Below are 26,386 nucleotides of genomic sequence, written 5' to 3' on the forward strand. Positions count from 1 at the left end.
GCTGTTTGCTCATGAACTGAATGCCATGGGCTCTGTAAGACTGAAACCTATGCACCTTTGATATTCTGTGCACTTCACTTCTTCATCATCCAGTTGGTTTCTATTTTACAGCAGATAAAGTGTCTCCAAAACTGTTAATCCAAGTTTTTATGGTGTGGTTCAATGAAACATGACCATGATGCTGTTAAGTTGAAAAGAATGTCTGCACTCCTTCCAAACTGTCATCATTTTTGTGCAACATTTTTCTGGCAAAAGCACACAGGTGACCATCCCCTTCATCCCTAATTACTAAACGGCAAGGTGGTTTACATATCAAGGTCCCTTGTCCACAGTGGCCACACTGCATTTCAGAAGTTCTTGTTTTTCAGTGTCAAATTGTACAAGAATCTATTACTTAAATAATGGAAACAACCATATCAGGTTCAAAACAGGTACCTCAATAATATCTTCACATGAAAGTCCCAAAACATACCTCAACCCCATGACTGCTTTGAAAAAAATATTATTTTGTCAATAAAAGTTTATTTCATAGTCTTCAAATTTACATTGGCTTTAGTTCATTTATTTGTAAAGAAAACAAACACTTCACTGCATTATAATTTAAGTAGATTTGTACAAGAAATTGTTTTAAAGATATGAAATTCAATTTCACTCCCTACTGTCAACGTAATATATGACAGTCACCTACAAACTGTGATTTACACTTGTCCCAATGAACTTCATATGTTTGTAAGTGAGCTATTTACAGAACACAATTGTTATCAGTGAAATAGGAATATCTCTTCTATATGTAAAGGTACAATAATAAAATAACAAGGTAATATACATTTGGCAGTAAGCACCATGTTTCTCAGGGGGTCCCAAATACTAGTACATGATCCTGCTTTATCACAAGAATTGTATTGTTGTAAATTATTTAAGCAGGATTAATACAGTACTTGAGGTATTTATTTTATTGTCAACAATTTTTAAATACCTTATATAAATGTAATATATATGCACATATTGAAATTATATTGTTAATATGCATGCATACTATTACTGAAAGCAACTTCACAAAATATTAGTTTTATCTACACAAAATTCTTAAAAATCTACAAATTTTATTTTACACAGATTTTCTAACTTACAATAAAAAAGGCACTACCTCATGACTAAATATTGCAGTACACAGTACTGAGAAAGTACACTGTTTTACAGGACACAGTTTCACTGAAAAATGTATTAACAGCTCTTCAGTAATTTCAAGATAACAAATGCTCATTCAATAGTACAGCATGTTAACTTCAATAGAGAAGAAATGTAATTTGCAGAACTCCTACAATTCTGTAATTGTATTGGCAACTTTGGCACCAATGTGAACGTTTAATGATACTGTGTGTGCTTATTTCAGAGGGCCAAATTTTTTATGATCATTGTTACTGTACATAAGGCTACATGTCACACAGTCTTCATGCAATATAGAGAAAGAAATTTTTCACCCTAGGCATTGCACAAATACTCATTTTTTTTTCATTAATATCTGAGAGATAACACACCAAACTTCAACAATTTGCCTTCTCCCAAAACCAATTTCAAATGACTCATCATGGCTTACGAAAACAATTGGGAGGGGGGGGGGGGGGGGGGGGCAGGGGCAGAAATTTTAAATCCAAAGAAGAATGAATCATAAGTACGTTTTAAAAACTGCTATATTAAATTTCCTGTGACAACAGCTTTCATGTTAAAATATACTTTCAGGTCATTTGTACAAAAACATCAGTGATTTCAACCACCATTCTGAGTCTGGTTCCTTCTCTTAAATACAAAAATAAGGCAGTGTATGTTGCTGTGTTCTATTACAAAACTTATATTCTTATTTCTATGATTGCTTGTTTTCTCACAAGAAATATTTATTTGCAAGTAACACACAAAAGAATATAAGGGTCACTGAACAACTGAATGAAACATTGAAATCCATTAATGACTAATTGCATATCAACCATCAGTCTTAATTCATGAAATTCACATGGCTGGAATAGTAACCGAGTATTCCAAAATTTCATATAATCACAGTTTTTTGATTCTGCAGTATATATTTGTGCCATTAAAGCAGAACTGCAAGAAATAAAGCCCTAAACATCAGCCAAGTGCCACAACAAATAGTTTTATACATTCCCTATGCATAATGTGTTCTGTACATATATGGAATGTAGAATGAGAGCTTTGCATGCTGTTAATATGGTAATCCTTTTAGTGTGACTCTTCTTGACCTTGAAGTTTTCCAACAATGTGTTTCACCCATCCTTTGGGCGTAGGAGCTTCTTCCACATCATCCACACTTCTCACAGGACTAACTTCAATAACAGTTGAGGCAGTTGAATGTTGAGAGCTCGTGTCACATTCATCTTCTGGCCCTGTACCACCAGAACGCCAAAGTTCCAATTCTTTTCTGCGTTCCTGAATTGATTTGTGAATTGCGTCTGTTCCCTGTGGACTGTCAGCAGATTTAGTTGTTGAAGAATGAGTGGTGTTAGAATTTCTACAATCCTGAACAGCAGCTTTCTTGCGAGTGAGACGGACAGGTTTTGCTGGAACTGGAGGAGGTATTTTCACAGGTTTTTGAACTGGAGTGGGTGCTGGAGTAAGTACATTATTTGTAGAAGATGCAGCTGCATTATCACAGAGTTCTTCATGATCACTAAATACAGCAGAGTCTCTGAACACCTCATTCTCCAAAAATGACTCAATTGCCTCAAAAGAACGTTCATAGTAGCTATCACCTGAGCCATCACTCAGATGCAACTCATCAGACTTTTCTGAACTCATATCAGATTCCCTCTTCATATTTACACATGGCATTTCTCCAAGCCTCACAGCTTCCGAATCTATTCTAGGAGAAGTGATAGCTGTGTCAACACTTCCTCCAAAGCCAGAAGTTTTGTCACCGTCACTGGATGACGTGAAGTTGGATGAAACGGACAACACAGAATCAGGCCTTCCCTCATTTCCATTTGAGGAAGCAGGCTTAGACTGATGAATATTTGGATAAAGCTGGCGTGGATTTGCATATTCTGAGCAATGTGCAATTCGTGCACCAAGGCTTGAGCTTCCCTGTTTGTAAATAGCTTGCAGAATGGGTGGGTTGGATGACCTGGATGCTGGTGCAGGTGATGGAGAGCGATTTCCAGGAGTAGCTGGTGTGGCCACACAGTCTTCTGCATCTTCTCCCATAATAGTACGAATTCGTTGCTTGAGTGTCTTGCTGTACTGTCTGGCAAGAGCATAGACGAGTCGACTTGCATGCCTTTCGCACTGGAGAAGCTGCTCTCGCTCATGCTCAACCTGAAAATGAGAATTTTTTTATAAAGGAAAAGTAACCAAGATACAGTAAGGCACAGGTAGTTGTTACATCTTCTAGCACAACTTTTACTTAGCAGGACAAAAGAATTTCAGTGAAAACTGTAGGTTTCTTGTGCTAGGTAATGTTGCCACATGTCTGCCTAAAAAGACTAATTCTTAATAATGAACAAATATCCATTATATGTATTGAGTATGTAATATACATATTGTTTTACTTAACCTATCAGAGCTCTGCTGCAAATGGTTTAATATTAGAGAGTTCAAAACTGGAACACATCAAACACTCATAAAAGGTTTTTTTTATTGCAACAGAAGAGCACTGGTTTAATAGATTGGAAGTTATAATTTAGTTATGATTATCATATCTGATAATTTCATTTAAGTACTATTTTTTATTCATAGCAAATATGTGAACACTATTGTAGCTTGGTATTTTCTGTGACATATTGCTTGGTTACTGTAAGTCATATTAAAATCAGATAAAATGGTGATGACTTATATCTTCTGAAAGGAAAGGTCCACATATAAGAAAGGTCATGAAAGATGAAAAAGAAGAAGCTAAAAAAATCAAGGTTAGCTGTTTTCAGAACTGTTTGCCACCTGTTCTGCTTAAAGCTCGTAAAAAAAAAGTTGTTTCACATTAATATTCCAGTTGCATTCCTTGGTTTTTTGTTATAAGAGCCTACACTACTTGTTTATTACTGTAATTCTGGTACCATGAGGCATATAAAATAGTAGAAAATTTGTGCAATGAAATAACAGAACAACTGTTAGAAAATCTAACTCTGACATGCATTAATGAGGATCTTTCTCTATATACTTGTCCCAATGTGGATTTATTTACTATTACCCAATGACTCTTAGGTTATATGTGAGGAAAGGAGAGCATTGTAACAGCACACTAATCAACAATGCTGTGATGTTTTTAAGGGCTTATAATACAGAGGGTGTTTGTTTAAATGGTCTGAAGGATTGTTACAGACACATTCTACAATAAAATACTGTGAGCTGTGCATACAAGCGACCTCCTAGTGTCCACTCATTGCAAAACTACTGTGTACCCATGTCAGAGAAGATATTTAGCACTACTTTATACCTGACCTGACACAAGTTGCAGATGTTTACTTTGATAAAACTTGTTATGTTGGTATTACAGCAGAAGCAGATGGTGGTAGGAGAGTACATGTGATAAACATTTAATTGAATTAGTAATGGAAGATGAGTTGGTAGTGATACTGCTGTAAACATATCATTGATGGGATAACAAAGCTGCTATGTATGAGCAGTTGCAAACTATAAAATGACTTCATTTCACGTTTGGGTTTTAATTCATTGATAGTATCTGAGATATTAGTGGTTACAATGAATATAGTCACTAAGTATAAACTCAACATTTTCCCCACATGTTATGTTTATGGCTTACTCTGCAGGCCATTGGCTGCTGAGTCAGATAGCAGTTCTCACATCATCAGCCAATTGCTCTCTTGTTACAGTCACAACATGTGTACCTCCTAAGAGGTCTCTATCCTTAACAAAACATGTAATGGACAGTTTGATTATTAGCTTCATTCTTAAAATTTTGGCAAAAGCTTCTGATGAATGTAATGTCATGTCTCCTCCATTGTTTTTCTTCTTCTAACACATGTGAATATCTGAGTGAACTCTTTTGCAAATTCATCTGAATGCAGACACAACAGCACATCTCTGAATATGATTTTTGTTCATTCACCATGATTGCACATAAATCGCATAATTAACCAGTGCTCCAAAACAACAGCTATCTTCATATACACTCATGGAAATTGAAATAAGAACACCGTGAATTCATTGTCCCAGGAAGGGGAAATTTTATTGACACATTCCTGGGGTCAGATACATCACATGATCACACTGACAGAACCACAGGCACATAGACACAGGCAACAGAGCATGCACAATGTTGGCACTAGTACAGTGTATATCCACCTTTCGCAGCAATGCAGGCTGCTATTCTCCCATGGAGACGATCGTAGAGATGCTGGATGTAGTCCTGTGTAATGGCTTGCCATGCCATTTCCACCTGGCGCCTCAGTTGGACCAGCGTTCGTGCTGGACGTGCAGACCGCGTGAGACGACGCTTCATCCAGTCCCAAACATGCTCAATGGGGGACAGATCTGGAGATCTTGCTGGCCAGGGTAGTTGACTTACACCTTCTAGAGCACGTTGGGTGGCACGGGATACATGCGTATGTGCCTTGTCCTGTTGGAACAGCAAGTTCCCTTGCCGGTCTAGGAAAGGTAGAACGATGGGTTCGATGACGGTTTGGATGTACCGTGCACTATTCAGTGTCCCCTCGACGATCACCAGAGGTGTACGGCCAGTGTAGGAGATTGCTCCACACACCATGAAGCCGGGTGTTGGCCCTGTGTGCCTCGGTCGTATGCAGTCCTGATTGTGGCGCTCACCTGCACGGCACCAAACACGCATACGACCATCATTGGCACCAAGGCAGAAGCGACTCTCATCGCTGAAGACGACACATCTCCATTTGTCCCTCCATTCACGTCTGTCGTGACACCACTGGAGGCGGGCTGCACGATGTTGGGGCGTGAGCGGAAGACGGCCTAACGGTGTGTGGGACCGTAGCCCAGCCTCATGGAGACGGTTGCGAATGGTCCTCGCCGATACCCCAGGAGCAACAGTGTCCCTAATTTGCTGGGAAGTGGCGGTGCGGTCCCCTACGGCACTGCGTAGGATCCTACGGCCTTGGCGTGCATCCGTGCGTCGCTGCGGTCCGGTCCCAGGTCGACGGGCACGTGCACCTTCCGCCGACCACTGGCGACAACATCGATGTACTGTGGAGACCTCACGCCCCACGTGTTGAGCAATTCGGCGGTACGTCCACCCGGCCTCCCGCATGCCCACTATACGCCCTCGCTCAAAGTCCGTCAACTGCACATACGGTTCACGTCCACGCTGTCGCGGCATGCTACCGGTGTTAAAGACTGCGATGGAGCTCCGTATGCCACGGCAAACTGGCTGACACTGATGGCGCCATTCGACGGCCAATACCGCGGTTCCTGGTGTGTCCGCTGTGCCGTGCGTGTGATCATTGCTTGTACAGCCCTCTCGCAGTGTCCGGAGCAAGTATGGTGGGTCTGACACACCGGTGTCAATGTGTTCTTTTTTCCATTTCAAGGAGTGTATTTTCTACACTCCTTCATAATTAGCTACATACAATTTTACATGTTCAGTAACTTCATAACATGTATGTCACTGAAATGGCATAAAGACTTGTACCAGTGCACTGAGCCACACAAAATTATATTATTATTACTTCATATACAGGATGCTTCATAATGCCTATTACAGGCTCTGAAGATCTGATTACATCCAAATTGTCTGCTTCATGCTGTACACACAGGAGGATACAACATGGGAAACATCTCAATGCCCTTGTCATTGTCACAAGTACAATTGGGACTGATGGTTGTGCGCACTTCTCGCTTTTTGCTTGAACCATGAAGCAAGAGATTTGAAACAGATCCTAACTTCAAATTTATTTTATATTCAAATGGTACATTTCCAGACATGGATTTCTTACCAAAACTTTATCTATTAAGTCCCCTCTACAACCCCTAAAAGCCTGTAATCGGAATTGTGAAATAACCTGCAGCTATCAGACTGATTAGCATTAATGGTGTTAAAAAAGACAATAGAATTTTTTTCTCCTAGTTCAACAAATTATCATGTACTTACAGACATTTGTGGCATATGCTGGTCACCACAATTAAAAATTACTTCTATGCTATCATTTATATATTTACAGTTTCAAAACAATGATGCATGAAATGTCATTCATGCTTACACTTCATTGGTGGTTCGCCATTCAGGATATCATTCTTTTTGTCAATAGAAAGTTTTCTCTGTTCTGTATACTACAGTGTAGCCCACATAATGTTTTCAAACTGTCAGCCGATAACAATTTTTAATTACGCATGTTAAAAACATGAAAAGTTTCTCCACAGAGGGTGACCTACAACAGTAATTCTTTGACTTGACTCTGCATTTTATCTGATTTGTGTGCTATATTCCTTTATGCTATCTGACAGTGTCACAGGGGAGGCTGAGCTAAGAGACAATTATTAAGGGAAAAACTTCCCTACATTGCGTCATTTCTGAGTTTTTAGCACTGAAATTAGCCAATCATGTCATTGCACATGCAAATTCAAGCAGCCTACCAGAGACACTTGCCAGACATGTTTTTCATTTGGTTTCCCCATATCAAACAAATGCAGCTTTTGGACAATGCAAAATCCAGGATGTAATGTACCAATATTATGAAAAGGAAAGTTGCTGCTCACCATATAGTGGAGATACTGACTTACTGATAGGCACAATAAAAAGAATATCACAAATATATTTCAGACAGTATGGTAATCATCAAAATTAGACAACAGACACACACATACACATTCCACAAACGAAACTCTCAGGCTACTGAGACTGCAGTCAGTTCTATGCTTTCATTTATTTCTGTGCTGAGACTGCAGTCAAATCTAGCTTTTGCTCGCCTAGCTTCCAGAAAAGGCACATTTTAACTGGTAATGAGAATTTGAACATGTTGTAATTCACAGACCCACAGATGTTTATGCATTACTGCATTTTAACATGAGCACATGCTTGAATTTGCCCTTGCAATGATCTGATTGGCTAATGTCAATGCTAATAAAATCAGAAATGGTGCAATGTATCAAATTTTTTTCTTAACAATTATCTCTCAGCAGAACCTCCCCTGCAACACACTTCGAAGCTTTTCAGACTGTTTCTGACCACCCTGTATATATACATCAGCAAGGGATATTCGTTCTGATAACTGCCACTCCTACCACACACCATCATTCTTTTTCCATAAGGTGTTATGCTCAATACATTAATTACTGTATTACATTATATTTTGAAATGAACCTTACCTTTAGCATACTGAAATGTGTCACACTCATCGTTCTCTACTTTCTCCAGTGAGTTCAACTGTAGCAAATACTCAACGAAATTGAGAGGGATGTTTAAAATCACTAAAGTGCATATCAATAAGAAACTTTCAAAAATTTTCAAATGGTACCTTTTTCAAATTAAAGCACCTATCTATCACCAGGTCTCCATAACCATATACTCATCTCTTTCGCTGCAACCTCTCTCCACAATGCATCTTTTTTCTTTTATCTCCAGTTCTTAGTGCAATGTTTCGTTATTCCCGATAAGTCTATTAAGCATTTTTTCTCGTCTGCTCATACTTTCCCAGATTGAACTTTAGTTCAGTATGTTTCACCTTACTGTTGCAAATTGATCTTTTTTAAATATTTAATTGGGTGTTGTTCCAGTCTACATACTACTCCAGATGACTTTGTTCTCAACCACTCCCATAATTGTGTTCTGTTCACTTATAAACATACAGAAATAGGAATTCCATCCATTTCTCAATTGCAATCAACAGATTTTACAACACAAGACAGACAACATTACTTCCATGTTACATGTGCACATACATCATCTGCAGGTGCTGTATTCAACAGCATCAGATATATCAGCATTACATATCTTGTAAAGCTAATTTAAATTGCAGATCACCATTCATTCACAGTGGCAGTTGCTGGCACATATCTGAATCTTTGAACTATAGGAAGCACAGCATTTGCAATGTTATAGTCTGTATTTAACCTTCAGCAATAGTGCTTTTCATATATGAATAAATCTGTTAATGGTGATATGATGATACTCTGACCTGCCTCCGTAGTTGAGGCCACTAACACATGCCTTTGGAGTTGCCCTCAACTCAAAAGTAAGCCAATTTGAATCCTGCCTGTGGATGAAGTTTTCACTGTCAGAAAAGAAACGAGCAGAAAGTTTCTTGTCACCAGTCTTTACACCAGTGTCCTGGATTAAGTTCCAAACCCCTCATTAGTGTCAAAGTGAGAGCATGCAACACTGTTGACAGTGATCCATCCATCAGCTGGGGACATTAAGCTCAGTGGCTACCTTGGTGCTGTTCAAGTAGAGTAGTCTAAGTTCTGGCACCGAGGACCACCATCTCCCTCCTCTCATTGTCACATCACACTATAAACACATCCATTACACTTGCCTACACTCCACAACTACATATATGACATGATATGACATGACAATTCTGCAAGAAAAGGGGTCAATGTGCTTGGAAGACGAACACCACTTGGCACATCTGAGCCAATACTGCCATAACAGTATTTACATATTTTTAGATGACACTCACTCTCCGAATGTAAGCACTCTATAAGATGGGTGAACAAAGATGTATATTATGAAAGTGATATGAATGATGACGATGTCTTCTAACAGGACACACTTGAGAGAGTGTAGCTTACCTCAAGTTCAAGAGCTTCCGAACTGCTCCTTCCAGACAGCCGACCTAACACTCGACCAAGACTTGCTTTGGATACACTTGGTCTATATATCTTGTACTCAGGATGCACATTCAGGTTATCTAGGCTTGCATCAGGAGTTGCTGTATACTCAGTGGTGCTATCTTCTTCTGTTGTGTCACCACCTACAGGAAATCTGTGGCGGCCACTATGAGAACCACTTCGGACCATGTACCTATATAGAAAGGGACATCATGTGTAAAACAATTGCTGAGGCTACTTTATACTTATAAGAAAGCTTTATAAGGAAATATATTTAAATTTAACGATACAAAACTCTTCAAAACAATAAGAACTGATGTAGGTCTTCAAAGAATGCACAGTCCGGATTAGAACATCAAAAATGCTACGAAATGGATGGACTGCTATTCACTGTGAAGACAACACACCGAGTTGTAGACAGGCACTATGAAAAGACTGTTACGCATTTGAGCTTTTGGCCAAAGCCTTCTTCTGAAAGGAAAACACACACATAAATACAAGCAAGTACACCTCACACACGTGACCACTATCTCCAGCTGCTCCGGCCAGAATGCGACTGTGTAGCATTGAATGGAAGCAGCAGTCTGGAGTGGAGAGGGGAAGGGGGAGTGATAGCAGGGAGGGGGTAGGGGGGAGAAAATCAGCACTGCTTGGTGGAGCATTTGGGGATTAGATGGTGGTGGGACACGGCTGCTAGGTGTAGCATTGGGAGTCTGTATAGGAGTTAGGGGGACAGAGAGCGGAAATGGAGTGGGGAGTCTGTATCAGAGAGTGGAAATGGAGTGGAGTACAGAAGGGGAAAAGACCAATGAGTGTGTTGGCAGACAGCAGCACACAATGATAGTGAGGGGATGTTAATTGGGAGGAGGTGATAGGACAGAGACAGCAGAAACCATTGAGTCGAGTGTGTGGGGACAGCAGGTTACTGTAGGTTGAAGCTTCTGCAATGACAACTCTCACCTGTACAAAGAAGAAAAACTGATGGTGGAGGGGAAAATTCAGATGGCCCAGGTTGTGAAAGGGCCCTTAGGAACATGGCTGCCAAGGAGGGGAAGAAAGCCAATCTGCACTCCGTGTACATATCAGGTGGAGTCATTGCAGACATGGAACGAGTCGTTCTGGATGCCATGAAGAGTGCAGCGTGCAGCCAACTGCAGATGGTAGCTCACATCAGTACTAATGATGTGCATTGATTTGGATGGAAAGAGATACTTTCTGGTTCTGAGAAGCTCTCAAAAATGATAAAGGCTGCCAGTCTTGCTAGCAAGGTGAAAGCAGAGCTCACAATCTGCATCATAGTCGACAGGACTGATTGCAGACCTCTGATACAGAGCCGAATCGAAGGTCTGAATCAAAGGCTCTGACAGTTCTATGACCATATAGGCTGCAGATTCCTTGACTTGCACCATTGGGTGGTTGGGTTTGGCTTCCACTAAATAGAACAGGAGACCACTACATGCAGCAGGCACCTATATGGGTAGCAGGGGCTGTGGTGTGGAATGGGTGGTTTTTAGGTTAGAAGGTCTTGGGGAAACACAAAAAGGGCTTCAGTCTCAAATTTATCCTCAATTTGTTGGCAAAAATACTAGTTGAAATCTGGAAGTACGCATAAAACATTGTCTGAAATTGTACTAAATGCGGTCTCTGAAAATTATTTCGAGCAGTTAGTTCATGAGCCCACTTGGATAGTAAACAGTTGTGGAAACACATTTGACCTCTTAGCCCCAAATAATCCTGAGCTAATAATGAGCATCAAAATGGATACAGGGATTAGTGAAGACAGAGTTGTCATAGCGCGACTGAATATGAAAAACATACCTTTTCGAAAAAGCAGATAAAAACTCACTTGATGCCTTCCTGAGAGACAATCTCTGCTCTTTCCACAGCAACAGCATACTGGTAAATGCAGACCAGATGTGGCTTGAATTCAAAGAAATAGTTTCGACAGCAACTGAGAGATTTACACCAAAAAAATCAACACGCGATATAGCTGATCCCCCTTGGTACACTAAACAGGTCTGAACACTGTAGAAGAAACATTGAAAAAAACATGCTAAATTTAAATACATGCATAATCTCCAAATTGGCGATCTTTTATAGAAGCTCAAAATTTAGTATGGACTTCAATACGAGATGCTTATAATAGATTCTAAAACAAAACTTTGTCTCAAAACCTGGCAGAAAATCCAAAGAGATTCTGGCCATATGTAAAGTATCCTAGTGACAAGATACAATCAATGCCTTCTCTGCATGATAGCACACAACCTCTCGTTTGATGCAAGATCCATACCGCAAGATGGAAAAGTTGCACAGGTCACACCAATATTCAAGAAAAACACTAAATTACAGACCCATGTCATTATCATCAATATGCAGCAGCATTCTGGAACATATATTGTGTGTCGAACATTATGAATTACCTTGAAGAGAACTGTCTATTGACACACAGTCAACACAGATTTACAAAATATCACATTGTCAAACACAACTTGCTCTTTACTCACACAAAGTGCTGAGTGTTATTGACAAGAGATTTTCAATTGTTTCTATATCTCCAGAAGGCTTTCGATGCCATACATCACAAGCGGCTTGTAATAAAATTGTGTGCTTATGGCATATCATCTCAGTTATATGACTGGATTTGTAATTTCCTGTCAGAGAGGTTATAGTTTGCAGTGACTGACGGAACATCGACAAGAAAAACAAAAGCAACTTCTGTCATTCTCCAAGGTAATATTATAAGCCTTCTGCTGTTTCTTATCTATATAAACCATTCAGGAGACAATCTGAGCAGTCATCTTAGATTGTTTGCAGATGATGCTGTTATTTATCATCTAGTAAAGTCATCAGAAGATCAAAACAAATTGCAAAATGATTTAGAAAATATATCTGTATGGTGCAAAAATTAGCAATTCTCCCTAAAAAATTGACCTTGAGGTCATCCATATGAGTCCAAAAGCAATTCATTACACTTCAGTTACACGATAAATCAGTCGAATCTAAAGTCCATAAATTCAACTAACTGCCTATAAATTACAATTATGAACAATTTAAATTGGATAGAACACATAGAAAATGTTGTGCAGAAGGCAACCCAAAGACTGCGATTTATTGGCAGATGTACAAAGGAGACTGCCCACATTATGCTTGTCCTTCTTCTTTTGGAGTACTGCTGCACAGTGTGGGATCCTTACAAGATAGGACTGATGGAGTATGTTAATAAAGTTCAAAGAAGAGTAGCACATTTTCTATTATCAGGAAATAGGGGAGAGAATCTTATCATCAAATTTCAGTAACCAACTTTCTCTTCTGAATGTGAAAATATTTTGGTGATGGCAACCTATGCAGGCAGAAACAATCATCATAGTAAAATACGGGAAATCCACACTCACATGGAAAGCTATAGGGGTTCGTTTTTCTGTGTGCTACATGAGATGGGAATAACAGAGAATTATTGTGAAGGTGGTTTGATGAACCCTTTGTGAAGCTTTTAAGTGTGATTTGCAGAGTATCCATGTATATGTAGATGTTGTGTTCAGCTGCATGTTGTACCACAGAGCAGTTAGCTTTAATTGTGGCCACAGTTTGGAGGCAGTTGCTCATCCCAGTGGACAGCTGGACCAACAGAAAAAGCCATGGATTGATTGCAGCAGAGCTGGTATAAGAAATGGCTGCTTCCACAGCTGACCCAGCCTCTGTATGGGAGGGATTTTTTGGTGTGGAAGGAAAGGCAGCTGTCGAAGTGTTTGATCTGGCCAGAGCAGCCACAGATGGTGGTCAGGCATGTGTGAGGTTTGGTTCCTTTTGTGAACATATGTGTGCTTTCCTTTCTGAAGAAGACTTTGGCTGAAAGCTCAAATGTTGAACACACTTTTCCTTGTGCTTGTCTGCAGCTTCAGTGTTGTCTTTATGGTGAGTAGCAATATACCCTTCTTATCATAGTGGAGATCTTGAAATACTTGTGCATTGGGAAGAAATGCATGTTGATGGTTTAATAATAGTATAAACATTAACTCTTGAATTTTATTACCTGTCAATGTCATCGAAGTCTATTTCAGCAGCTTTGTCTGATGCTATGGTGAAGGGCCTGTCTGGATGACAGCTCCGACCATCACGACCAAACAGCCTAGTTCTGTAATTGCCCTTGCCAATGTCTTTTTCAGTCCTTCCAAATTTCTGCATGGTTGAGGAACTTAAATTTCCAGCCTGGTTAGGGCTGTCATGATTCAGTTGGAAACTGCGAGGCAGTGACCCCGATTTCTTATTTGGTGTAGCTAGATGGTCTCCTTGTAGTTTCAACCATACTGCTGGAAGTGTTGGGATATTAAGAGTATCAATTGACATTTCTGAGTTTGCTGGAAGAAATGAAGGTTCTAATGGCAGGTCATCCCTTTCTGCACCAAGAGACTCCTGGCATGTAAATGACTGCGTACGACGCAAATTTGGTGTACTCGTTTCTCTGTTGGTGTCTTCACTTTCTGCCAGTCTTCGAATTTCTTCTTGCTGTCTTTTAACACTCTCCCATATTTGTTGTAGATTGTCATAATTTCCAGAACTGTTTCCTTTCTCCTTAGTTTCAGCAGAGTAACTAGAACTTTGTGTGAGCTTGCATTTATGACTGTCAGTTTTATCAGTTTCCACCCTGAGGTTATTAACACTGAAAGTATGATATGGACTCCTCTCGCCACTACTATTAGGCATGGTCCTTTCTGTTACTGCATGTTTTGCCTGAAATGTAGTGTGCTGTCCCACACTCTCTCGTAAAGCACAGCTTGTATCCCTTTCATATTTCAAAGTAACATAATCTGCATCAGAACCAAGAGAATCTTTGGCTTCAAGTTGAAGCAGATGCACGCTCTGACGTTTTGATCGGCTGCTTATTGATGAAGATATACTTTTTTGTTCATTACGCAAAGCTCGCATGTGAGCATGCCTATGTGCTCTGTAGCTCTGTCCTGATGTCGGCTTTGAGCTGGCAGCTGTTGAGGTGATAGCTAATGTCTCATATATACCATCATCTTCATTTTCTGTATCAGTTGTCTCATCTTTTGGGTTTGTTGTTCCATTAGAGCTCATGTAACGGTGTCGAAGACTCACGTGCCTTTGTTGTTTTTTCAAGATTTTTTGAAATTCATGGTTTTGCATTAGTAACTGTCCCACGATTTCCTCTAGGGTTTTTGCTTCTTCTTCATTGGTAACTACATCTTTATCATCAAATGGCACATCAGTATCTGCTACTACATTCTCAAGCTTCCTATCACAGCTTTCACTCTCAGCACTTATATCAAGTGACGTCTGCTCAACAACTTCAAGAGATTTTGATGTATCTTCATTAACAGCCTCCCTACTAGCACCAATGTCTTCAGTTGACTCTATAGATATGTTGGTATTCTGTGGTACTGTGAGCTTTGTTGGTGTATCTGTCTTTGACGAGGAGGCTTGACTGCCTGAAGAGTAGCATCCAGGTTCCGACTTACGCCTCCAACTGCCAAACCGTTCCTGTTAGAAATAAAAATCTGAATAAGTGAATTTGTTAAAAAGCATTCATACACACACACACTTTTTGCAAATACAACATGGAAAAAATTAACAGTAAGAACACTAACATACTAATACTACCCACACCAGCCAAAAGTGACAAAAAAGAATAAGAACTATCAAATTTGTACACTTTATCAAGACATGAGTAAAGTGACAAAAGGAAAGAAAAGATAAAATATGTAAGAGTTTGAAGGTTGGAGGTACATTCTGTAAGATGTGTAATGGCAGCAGTGATGGAATCACTATTGTGATGTATTTTGTAGGAATTGGGGCGAGGGGGGGGGGGGGGGGGGGGGCAAATGAAACTGACCCTGCATACAATTATGATGAAACTCCTGCGATTGAAGATTTTTTAACTTTCAGGACTCTCTACAATCTCTTGATGGCAAACTGCGTATTTGGACATGTGCAAGACTGAGTAAAAATGATCTTGAATGTATTTCCAATAGTTAAGCATCAAATAGAGCTTATGTTAACTGAGAGTTCACTTATTGTGCAACAGATGGTGTGTCAGTGGCATTCTGGAGACATTCGAAAGTGGATGCTGCAGCAGCATAAGAGAAAAGAAATTCCAGTGAAATCTGTAATGAGGAATGCTGAGAAATTATGGCACATCACTATGGTTCAGAGACAGACATCATTTGACACCACGTGTAATGTTAAAAGATTGTTACAGTCGTAAAGGCAAAGCAGTAGTTCCAACACAACAGTGATATGTTCAGTTGAAAGTAAGGCATTTGGATACCACACACAACAAGATTGAAAAGGGAATTTTAGAAGAGTGTTTCATGAAAGTGTTAGGTTGGTAGGTTGGTTGTTCATATGACACATAGTTATGTTTCACCCAGTTTCCAAGCAATAGCATGGAAGTGCTAAAGAGGTCAGGGAACCTATCTATGGAAGACACAGTCACAGGCTGCTGAGAAGGAAAAGTGAGAAATTATATCAGAGAGAGAGAGAGAGAGAGAGAGAGAGAGAGAGAGAGAGAGAGAGAGAGAGAGAGAGAGAGAGAGAGAGATGTAAAAAGAAGTGGAAATGTTGGTCAAAGGCAGAAGCTTTCATATTGAAGGCACTGCATCTGACAACACTGCCTGCCCCAGTGAGTTATCGGCACACTTCATACTGAGTTTTCAGATCATTGTGCAATTCCTTACTTTATTTTGCATAGCAATAGCTCTCAAGAATATAGATTCTTAATCTTATTTTGCCAAAAAGTCAACATGATGAGACTGGGGCTATGTGAACGTGCAGGTTAATTCTTACAGTGAAGTAAGAACAGCAGCCAGCCATGACAAAAATCAGTGAACACTACATGTACAACATAAAGTATATGTAATTTGAAGCATGAACAGATGTCCAGTGATGAACCTGTCTGAAACCAGTAACAATACTCCACCAGTAATGATGCTCTTTATCCATAATAAACAGCATCATTAACAGTGACTGGTTGTTGTTTTTACTATATTCTAGGAAATAACCAGTATCTCTTAATCTCTCTGACAGATTTTGCCTTTCATAGCCTATGCTGTAGAGTCTTGTTCTGGAGCCAAATCTAGATTGTGACTAAGCCATTATCCCCACAACTTCCTCCTACTTATCAAGCAAGGTATGCAACCGAATCTCTAAGGAGTCTCGACAAGTATGAAACAAGAACTGCCAGACTGAAGTTCTGAGCTAAGCAGTGAGACAAGCTCAGATTTCACTGCTTTGCCTATATTTTCATCCATTTGGAAAGTTCTCTTTCCAGAGGACAGTCTACTCCAATGGGAAAGTTTTGTTCTGAAGCTTGAACTGGAAAGAAAATTAACTTCAAAAGAGTTATGCACTTAGGTGCTCCTAATGCACACTTAATCAATAGTTTTTATTTTCTTACTTAATCAATAGTTTTTATTTTCTTTGTGATCATACGTGAGTTACACTATTACACAATAATGGAAAATCCAGGATGTAAACAACATAAATAATATGGTCAGGTCATTGCTCACCTGAATATGAATGTAATGTTGAGCAATGACACAATATGATATTATGTAAAACAACCAATTTTAACATTTTTTGCTCATCATCTAGTTTCAGTAGACTAAAATTAGAGGATGACTAGAATTTTGAAAGGTACTGAGCTTATACAGTTTTTAAGAGTAACTATGTACCACCCAGAATGTATCTACAGATAAGCTGTTGCTTACCCTTGCATTTGTGTATATGAAGTATGCAAGTGATATTACCTTAATTTTGGCAGGGGAGACAGAACGTAGACCTTCTCGACTCTGACTGCGATCACGACTGCTACTTGATGCTCTACGGCCTCGGTGCTGATCAGTTTGTTCCTGTAATTGTAAAGCAGTGACATGAAACATAATGATTTCATTGATACTGTAAAAATAATTTAAAAGAATACACATGCAAAAAAAGGATAAATTCCAAATGTGTAAACACCATAGCAAAAACTGAAAATGCATGACAAACTTCCATTGCTAAATTAGTGGGAACAGTGTATTTGGAAAAGGGGATGGAGAAAGAGAAAGGGGGGTGATGGAGGAAGGGAGGGGTGGGTGGGGTGGAAAGGAGGGGGGGAGGGGGGGAGAGGGAGAGAGGGTGAGAGGGAGAGAGGGAGAGAGAGAAGGAAGGAAGGAAGGAAGGAAGGAAGGAAGGAAGGAAGGAAGTTCAGAATGTTGATGAAGTAGGGGAACTGTTTGCTGTAAATGGGTGTGCAATGAGGCCTAAAGGTCATCATCAGAGGGTAGCCAGTTTAAAGAAATGTAGAGGGGAGAAAAGGAAGACACCTTTCTCCCCTCTTGTATCATGCTGTTAACAAGAGAACTGTCACTTGCGTTTTCTTACATAATTTAAATCCAGCATATGAAAGTAACTAGCACTTCATGTGCTGAAAAAGCTTTTGCTAGCTGCAATTAGGGTGACACCTGGTGATGGGTCAGGACATGGTCCTCAAGATACTTGAAACAATAAATTAATTAAGCAGTCAAGAATGATGCCATTTCGGATACTATACTGGTCTTACAAAGTAGACTGGATCAGGTCTAACGCGCTAATATACTATCAAAAGTACATAAAAAATACCCATTTCATTGTCTGTTTCAAAAATATCAGAAGTTAGTTGTATGCTACTACTAGGAATTTTATATTTGTGCATTTCTTACTATGATTTATATTTTATTGTATTTGCAATAACACTGTTAGCATTCTAGCTTCCTGAATGTTCATTAACATTATTATCAGGATACTACTGCCTTACCTCTGATGAGAGGCCAGTGTCAGATTTTCTACTCCTGCGCAGCCGATACCTCAATCCAGTTTCTGACTTACGGCGATTTTCTTGCTTCCTCTTTTCTAGGTATTCTGGGGCTGAATGCTGTCTCTTTGGGGCACTCTTATCTGCCATAATCTCATCTGAAATAAAAGAATATGTTAAATAATTGAACAGACAGGCTGCTTCAGCATGTTTCTATATAATGTTATGATTAAACACAGAGAGAAAGAATGAAAACACTGCGACAATAGCTTTCTTTGTAATGTCTATTCTCTAGTAAGTTTTTGCAAGATTAATAAATTACCAAACAGATATGAGAGAATAATCACCTAAACTGGATTCTAATAGCAGTCCAGTGACAAGACGTGACAGGTAGAGTTTCAAAAAATGCAGAAGGAGAAATATAGAATCAGAAGAACAAAAACTCTTTTTTAATGCTTGAATAAGAAAAATATAGAAACAAATATTTAAATATGAATAAAATCTCAACATTTTCATAATATCTTCATTCTTCTTGCCATGTATTAAGAGCAAATGAACAGAATATAAAGTGTTAGTTGTGACCTGCTCGCTTAACGCCTTTATAATTTTGGTGTATCAACATCAATCCATTATTGATCCAGACTCAATGGATACTTTTTTCTTTCCTTTCTGCTTTTAATTTTCTACTAGTTACTCTCTTCTCACAGTTCTGAACAACACAATTCCAAGTGATTTCTGTATTTTGTGTCTCTATATCCTTTTTAATCTTCTGTTGCAATATGATTTGTGAAATCCAAAATTAACTAAAATCAAATTATGACAATGGAAAGCTCTAGATGAAAAGTCAACAAGCATTGGAAAAAGCAGAACACCACTTGGCATTGAGTCAAACAATCAGTGCTGGTACAAAATGTGCCCTGTGCCTTGGTAACAGAGGGAAAGGCCAGCATAATAATTTATCCAAATTGACAGTTCTTTTATTCTCAAATATGGATGCTGCTAGTGACTTCGTCTTTCCATGTACCTCTTAAAACCAAAGTTAATTCCAATATCTGTGCTGAGTTTGTTTCAGCTTGGCTTAAAACAATGCTTAAGACTGTAACACAAACTCGTAAATGAGTAATGTTGTAAACCACTTCTTCAACATAAATAAACTGAATTAGCAAACATTATTTAGTACACATCTTTATAGTACTTACCGTCTGTTCTGTTCTGACCTAGTTCCATTACAAGCTGCCTGGCATGTGATGGAATGACAGCATTATAATTTTCTAAGATTACACGTTTGAGCTGCATTGTCCATTCTCTTTTCTGCTCCAGATTGCGGGCCTAAAAAGGCGATTTCATAATTATATATTTATAAGAGCTGATATTGTTCAAGCAAATACAAATGGAACAATCGTGTAATTATACCCACCTGTAGAGTATACTGCAGTCTTGGATTGTCAAAAGGTATCACATGAAAGCTAAACGGTTCACCAGGAACACTTTCTATCAGCATGAGATTGGAACACTGCAAAACAATGATGAAAGCTTTTCAGTTTTGTCTTCAAACAACATTATTGTTAATTTTATTGTCCAGAATTGTTTTGTGGAAAGGAAAGGACAACAGAATAAAATGATGGTATTGAATACCTTATATGCTATAGTAACTATGTTCAGTCGGCACAAACTGGAAGTTTACAGATGCAATCTTTTCTACGTATAACAAGAGTGAGAACATTCATGATATCTGTGGTAATTTATGGAAATAATTGTGCAAAACACGTTACTATATTCTATTACTGTTCCCATACTAACCATTATGTGTGTTTTATATCCAAGTATACCCTCTTCTTTCTTCTTGGTGATGAGTAACATTTTATCAAACAAAAATGCATGTCTCATTGCTTTTGCACCATACATCCTAAATGCACCTTCAGCACAGAGTTCACCAAATGTTGTAAGGTCTTCACCCTGCAAATTACAAAAGCAACACTTCAGTCTCCAAACTACAGACATCAAGCAAGCCTAGCAGCTTTGCTGAAGTTTCTTTTTTTATTGATGCTCTCTTGTTCTTGCAGTCATAATGCTAAAGAACAGTTTGTAGCACAATTACAACTGAATCTGAATCAAACTTCATTGCCTTACCATTGGAGAAGCATGTTTCAAACTCATATAAAAGATCAAGATACTGGGAGAGTGGTAATTACTTTTAATCCATAGAGTAGATGAAGAGACTTGCAGTAATTACTGGCATGAGACTGCTGCAGACACGATAAATAGTGTATCGATGACGAAAAGGGCATTTACAGGTAGTTTAAGATTTGAGTCTGTGTGTAAAGACTCTTCAGGTTAGGGCCAATGCACAGAAGTCACATGAAATCAAAAATACATTACTCAGAGTACAGTTATAGAAAGAACTGCCTCAAAACTTCAGTATTTACTGCTAGAGAGCTATAAAGTATTGTGTTCTTTTATATTAACGGCTGTTGTTGTTTTACTTCTTGAGTTCATAAATGGTTGACCTCCAATATGCTGTGTTACGTAAAAGATAGTCTTAGACCATAATAAATATACACAAACTATGTCAATACAACAACCAGTTAATAATGTTTATTAATTAAGATTACTAATTGTTTAGTTTCTCTTCGTGATTCTGTCATGAAAATGTGGGTGTACAGGTTTTGACAGTAGTTACAGGAATGGTACATGGTGCATAGATGTGAAAACAGCTGGTAACAAGGAGAAATCATAAATATTGTTAGCGTATTGGGGATAGTAAAATTAATTTGCAAAATTTAATTATGATTTGACTAAGTTGTGTACAAGTTATCTCCCCTCACAGTACAACTTCTCACAATATTTTTAACTCCTAAATGTAGGTAACTAAATAAAGAATTATGAGCAGGACTAAATTTTTAAGTATTATGTGATTAACCACACTGTTAATTTACAAAGAGACAAATAGATACAAGTATGTACTACACTAAGTTCTACACACCTCCCAGCCGTACAGTAAACTCTGAATCTCTTGCACTCGTACTGCATGTTCATGACGTCTCTTCATATTATTGATATGATGAGCGATGCCTGTCATTGTTGAGAGGGCATCTACAATATCGCTGTAACCTTCTGCTTCATAAACATAATGCTTCACTATATTCTGTAATGTAAATTGTTTTATATTAAGATATGCATAGTCTAAAAGTTTTATAAAGAAAAAATTAATTTTAAGGAGTATTTCAGGCAACTTTCCACAATATTTGTCATACTATTTGATACTGTACAATTTGTTCACTGAGTACTTAGGTTCAAAATATTTCATGTTATGCATGAGACAATCTGGTGTATCACTATTAATTCTCACATGTGAAAGCCTTCCTTTAAATGCACATACTACTTTATTCTACTTACACTCTAAAACTTTTCTATTATATCTGTACCAGCCTGAGTCTGCGACTGAATCTACAAGAACTTTGGATTTTACTTTAAAATCAAACTTATCCACCAGATGCACATTCACACAGAGGTGGAAGTATGCAGTGCATGATAATGGGGTGAACTTTTCTAGAATTCTTCCAATTTCTGGAAGAAAGTGACTTGGGTGCTTATTACAATGTTGTATTACACAAAAGGAGAATATCTAAAGCATATGCCTACTAACACTGATGTCCTCTCCCCTTTCCTCTCATTCAAGACAAATGTACAACGTAGTGTAGAATGTGACACACACAATTAAAATACTGGTGGAAATTAAAACATAATATCTATGAAGAGTAAAAAAATTTGCACAGACAATAACCATTATCAATAGCACTGATGGTCAATAGGAAGCATATTTCTTTTACCTGAAGCAGAAGGTGGTACTTCAATATCCTTTGTACAGGCTTCAGCAGATAGGAACCTAGTGGCAAGGTGTGCTGTAGAGATGCCTGTCTCTCTCTAAATAACCTCACTATGTCCTCCTGGCGCATGAGTTCAGTCAGAAGTGACACAGTTCTGCAAAACAGTTAAATGTTAATTTCAGTACAAACAAGGAATTGCTTTTAATTCTATAACAACCAGAAATTTCTAAACAAAAATATGGGTATTAAAATTATGATATAGGCCTATATGTAGTTTACTTTTTGCATTTCCATACCATGACAACATAAAGGTAATCAATTACCAGAAGTTGAACAAAGTGATTCGAAGCATTGTTGTCAAGTTAGACCTTTACAAAAAATTGTAAAAGAAAAAAAATCATCTGGCGAAAATATACACAGGAAGTTTCCATTTCCTTTCATAAAACTACTACTTTAAACATTCACTGTACACTGGGAGTTGGGAGTGAAACTCATATTGCGAATCCAGTAACACAACCTTAGTTAACTGCCAGGTAACTCGGGGCACTACAAGGTTGTCAGTCCAACATCTTGTTTTTTTTCCATCTCATAGTAAACAGAAGCTGATTTCATTACATTGTGTTCATGATTACAACTGCTGCAGTGTTTTTCACTTTTTGAAAGCTGCAGATATTCTGATTTTTGCTTGCATATGTTATATTGTATGGTGTAAACAACTCCATACTTTCTTTTGCTTCATATAAAACAAAAGCTCGTTTTGCCACACGGTGTTATGAGGACTCTTGTACATTTGTTCCTGTGAACTGCTCAATTTAAATACAATGTGAATATATTGTTTGTACTCTACTTTACGTTAGTTCCCATCCTTTCCTTTCTTTAACATGCTCTCATTTAATGGAGAACATTTGACAGAACTGGTATTCAACTTTATTGCATCTTGTAATGGAATGAGTATCTAACTCTTCTTTGAGTGGTTTCGGTTCTTGTCAATGAACATACTCTGTAGTAAAAATGACAATTCTGCCAAAAGCTGCTAATGCGAAACTCTCCAGTAAATGTGAGAAGTACAAAAAATGGATGCAAATGAAACTAAGTAAAATACGACACAGATAACCCTTTATTTGGCAATGTTCCTCTCAAGCAACATCAAATTTGCACACTGTTTTCTATTACATGCTTCAAGTTTCATCCTTGGATGGGTAATGGTGCATGCAAGTAATGTTTAAGCTCTCGTATACAGCTATACTCTGTTGTCTCTGGTGAATAGTTTCAGAATAACATGCAGCTTTAGGAGACATTGTGCAAAGTCATATTGCCTTTCTTTCAATTTTGTGCTGCTGCTGTTTATGGTGCAACAAAAACTGTTTGTAAATGGAAAGAGGAAATGCTGAAGGTGAGTTAGTATGCAGCTGATATGAAAATTCCTGGCAGATTAAAACTGTGTGCCCGAGCGAGACTCGAACTCGGGACCTTTGCCTTTCGCGGGCAAGTGCTCTACCATCTGAGCTACCGAAGCACCAATAGCAGACAGACAAAAATAAAAGAGCATGCACAAAAATTTGCGGCAAAAAACACATGTACATATGGGCGTTCTCGTATCCACACGTTGCTTCATTGAACAAGCAGTCTGCTATGAACCCTAGCCTTTGCCTGGGAGCTTGTGTTACTTTATTGTGATAAGGCGATTGCAAAAAAAAACAACCGCAAAAGCGACTGTAGGTAAAGTATGTAAACAACAGAGGTACGAGAAATACTAAGTGATGACAACGCTTTGTCAGCAAATTTCATCAGGAGGTAACAACGCGATTTTCTCCTTGGTAAACTGCAGCAATAAGGCTAGCAATAAGCTTTTATTAGCTAGTAGCTACGTATTTGTTTGAATTATTTATTCCTCATTTCAAAACAAATCATTCCAATTCTATCAAATTTCTAGCTTGTAATGTGGAATAATTTTAATTTATTATTCGAATGTTTTGTAGCTCTTTTTACTGTAAGAATGGCCTAAACTATTAGCATATTTTGCTCCTACATAATACAACAATTTGTATCTATTACCATTTGTAAATATTGTTCTCATACATAATTATAATTCGTTCTATATTCATGCAATTCTCAATACTGGATCGAGGGAACACACATAAATAAATAAAAAATAAAAGTGATTATTCCTGAAACTGAGAAATAATTAAGAGAAGTTCTTAGTCGTTGTATGAAGGTTAATTTACTTTTAATGCGTCACATGTAATTTAATCATGAAATATGATATGTAGATTAACATCCTCAGCCTCGACAAATTTGGGAATTTCATGGACGCTAGAATCCACTAGAACGGAGGTTGCGTTTTCCAGTTTCGTATCATGTGAGCTGCTCAGTTGTGCTTTCAAGTCACCATGGCATGAATATTCGTCCACAGTTTTCCTGCTTTGAAAGTTGCTGTATCTTATTCTTTGCAAACATATGATCGGAGACTTTTTATCCAATACGTGACGCTTAGGTCAACATACCTCGAACTTTTATTCAAATAATCTTCGCAAGCAGCATTCCATATGACTTTTTTCTTTGTCTGTAATCATCTACAAACTTGAGTGTGCTTCCTTAGGAATCAACAGACGTTATTACAAAGAATTGCTTTACAGCGTAACCTCAACCGATTACACTATCAAACACATATGGGCCCCAGCTTCCTGTCTACTAAAAATCGCGGAGATTCCCGCCGAAAGCCCCTTACGCACGGTTTCTATTTCCAGGAAGTTATACATGCACAAATGCGCATGCGTAGTTGCGCTGCTGGAAATTAATGCGCATGCGCAAAGAAGAACACAAAAAGGTATAGTGTGGACGCACTTTTATATTTTGTTCTGTGCTATACACAAAACAAAAATACTCTACTAGTTTGTCAACGGCCACTGTTTAGAAAACAACAAATGACTAATTTTGAAACAACAGAGCTTTCTGGCAGTCGTCCTTAGAAACTTGAAAGGCGCATCTCGTACCAACGGTGAGATTTTCCATCTACAGCTGTTTTGCAGTAGCAGAAGTCCCTTAAAAATGCTGTAAAAAGCACGGCACCCGGAGATGCCTTTACACGATACGAAATGTCATTGAGCACCATGTAAAACTGAACTGTTTTTGTGAATGAAGATTGTATTTACGTACATATGAATCTGAATTCTGAAGTACGGTATAGTGTCACAGTCGATTAAAGATAAGCGGTTTACCTTGGGTAATTCGTGCAGTATTGAGTGTAGATGGAAAACCCTGCATTTTTCCGTACAAAGCAGCGCGCCACCTTCACAGGATCCAATCCACACTGCTCTAGTTCCTCAAGAAACCCTCTGCAAAAATGAGAAACATTGGCATATAAGGAAAGATTTTCAATACTGGTACAGTAACAGTGCCTTAGATTATCGAGAGCACAGTAGTTTAGTATACTCTACTTTTCGTAACGGAATGGAATGAGTCACGTATGCCGGTACTTGTTTCACAAAGTGAATGGCTGTTGTCCCCAGTCTGTTAAATTCTGGATTTACTTACAAGTACACAGCATTAAAAATGTGAATTAAGTATGTTCGTGCAATACCGCTCACCTGTTGAACATGTATATTTCCTCAATGTTGTTGAACAAGTCTTCGAGCTGTTTCTCAGTCAGAGGACAGTCTGGGCTGGACCGCCATTTTTCCAGGTAACCCTGCAGACAACAATTTTACCCTATTAGCGCCAACTAAAACGTTTATGTACTGCTTACACACTCGAATAAATTTGTACACAAGTATGATACACACGCGTCACAATTTCAGAGATCTATCATGGACAAAATGTTTGAATCTGGGAGTGTACTTGAAAATGCAATCGTTTTTAAAGGTACAGAAGATATTAACACCAGCTTATAATCAAACATACAATCGTTTTTAAAAGTAGGGAAGCTATTAATGCCATCTTATAATGAAACAGGTCGCCACAAGCACTGCGAAATGAATAAATGTTAAATTTAGTTAATGAAGTCAAAAGT

General features: G+C 38.4%; 1 protein-coding gene across 4 annotated transcripts in view; it reads right to left on the reverse strand.

Moving 5' to 3' along the window:
* Window positions 1-502: 502 nt before the first annotated feature.
* Window positions 503-26,386, reverse strand: part of LOC126334820 (uncharacterized) — a 1,262,774-nt gene continuing 1,236,890 nt past the window's right edge. For 3 of the 4 annotated variants that reach the window (XM_049997463.1, XM_049997464.1, XM_049997462.1), the window contains exons 5-16: window positions 25,965-26,065; window positions 25,596-25,712; window positions 22,381-22,531; window positions 21,534-21,695; window positions 20,351-20,506; window positions 19,968-20,063; window positions 19,750-19,879; window positions 18,554-18,708; window positions 17,526-17,627; window positions 13,790-15,258; window positions 9,721-9,952; window positions 503-3,324 (exon numbers count right to left, since the gene is read on the reverse strand). In XM_049997463.1, the coding sequence (XP_049853420.1) occupies window positions 2,233-3,324; window positions 9,721-9,952; window positions 13,790-15,258; window positions 17,526-17,627; window positions 18,554-18,708; window positions 19,750-19,879; window positions 19,968-20,063; window positions 20,351-20,506; window positions 21,534-21,695; window positions 22,381-22,531; window positions 25,596-25,712; window positions 25,965-26,065 (3,963 nt within the window). In that variant the 3' untranslated portion in view covers window positions 503-2,232. The remainder of the gene's footprint in view (window positions 3,325-9,720; window positions 9,953-13,789; window positions 15,259-17,525; window positions 17,628-18,553; window positions 18,709-19,749; window positions 19,880-19,967; window positions 20,064-20,350; window positions 20,507-21,533; window positions 21,696-22,380; window positions 22,532-25,595; window positions 25,713-25,964; window positions 26,066-26,386) is intronic. The other variant, XM_049997465.1, reaches the window with a different exon arrangement.

Source organism: Schistocerca gregaria, chromosome 2 (assembly GCF_023897955.1).
Source record: "Schistocerca gregaria isolate iqSchGreg1 chromosome 2, iqSchGreg1.2, whole genome shotgun sequence".
NCBI lineage: Eukaryota > Metazoa > Arthropoda > Insecta > Orthoptera > Acrididae > Schistocerca > Schistocerca gregaria.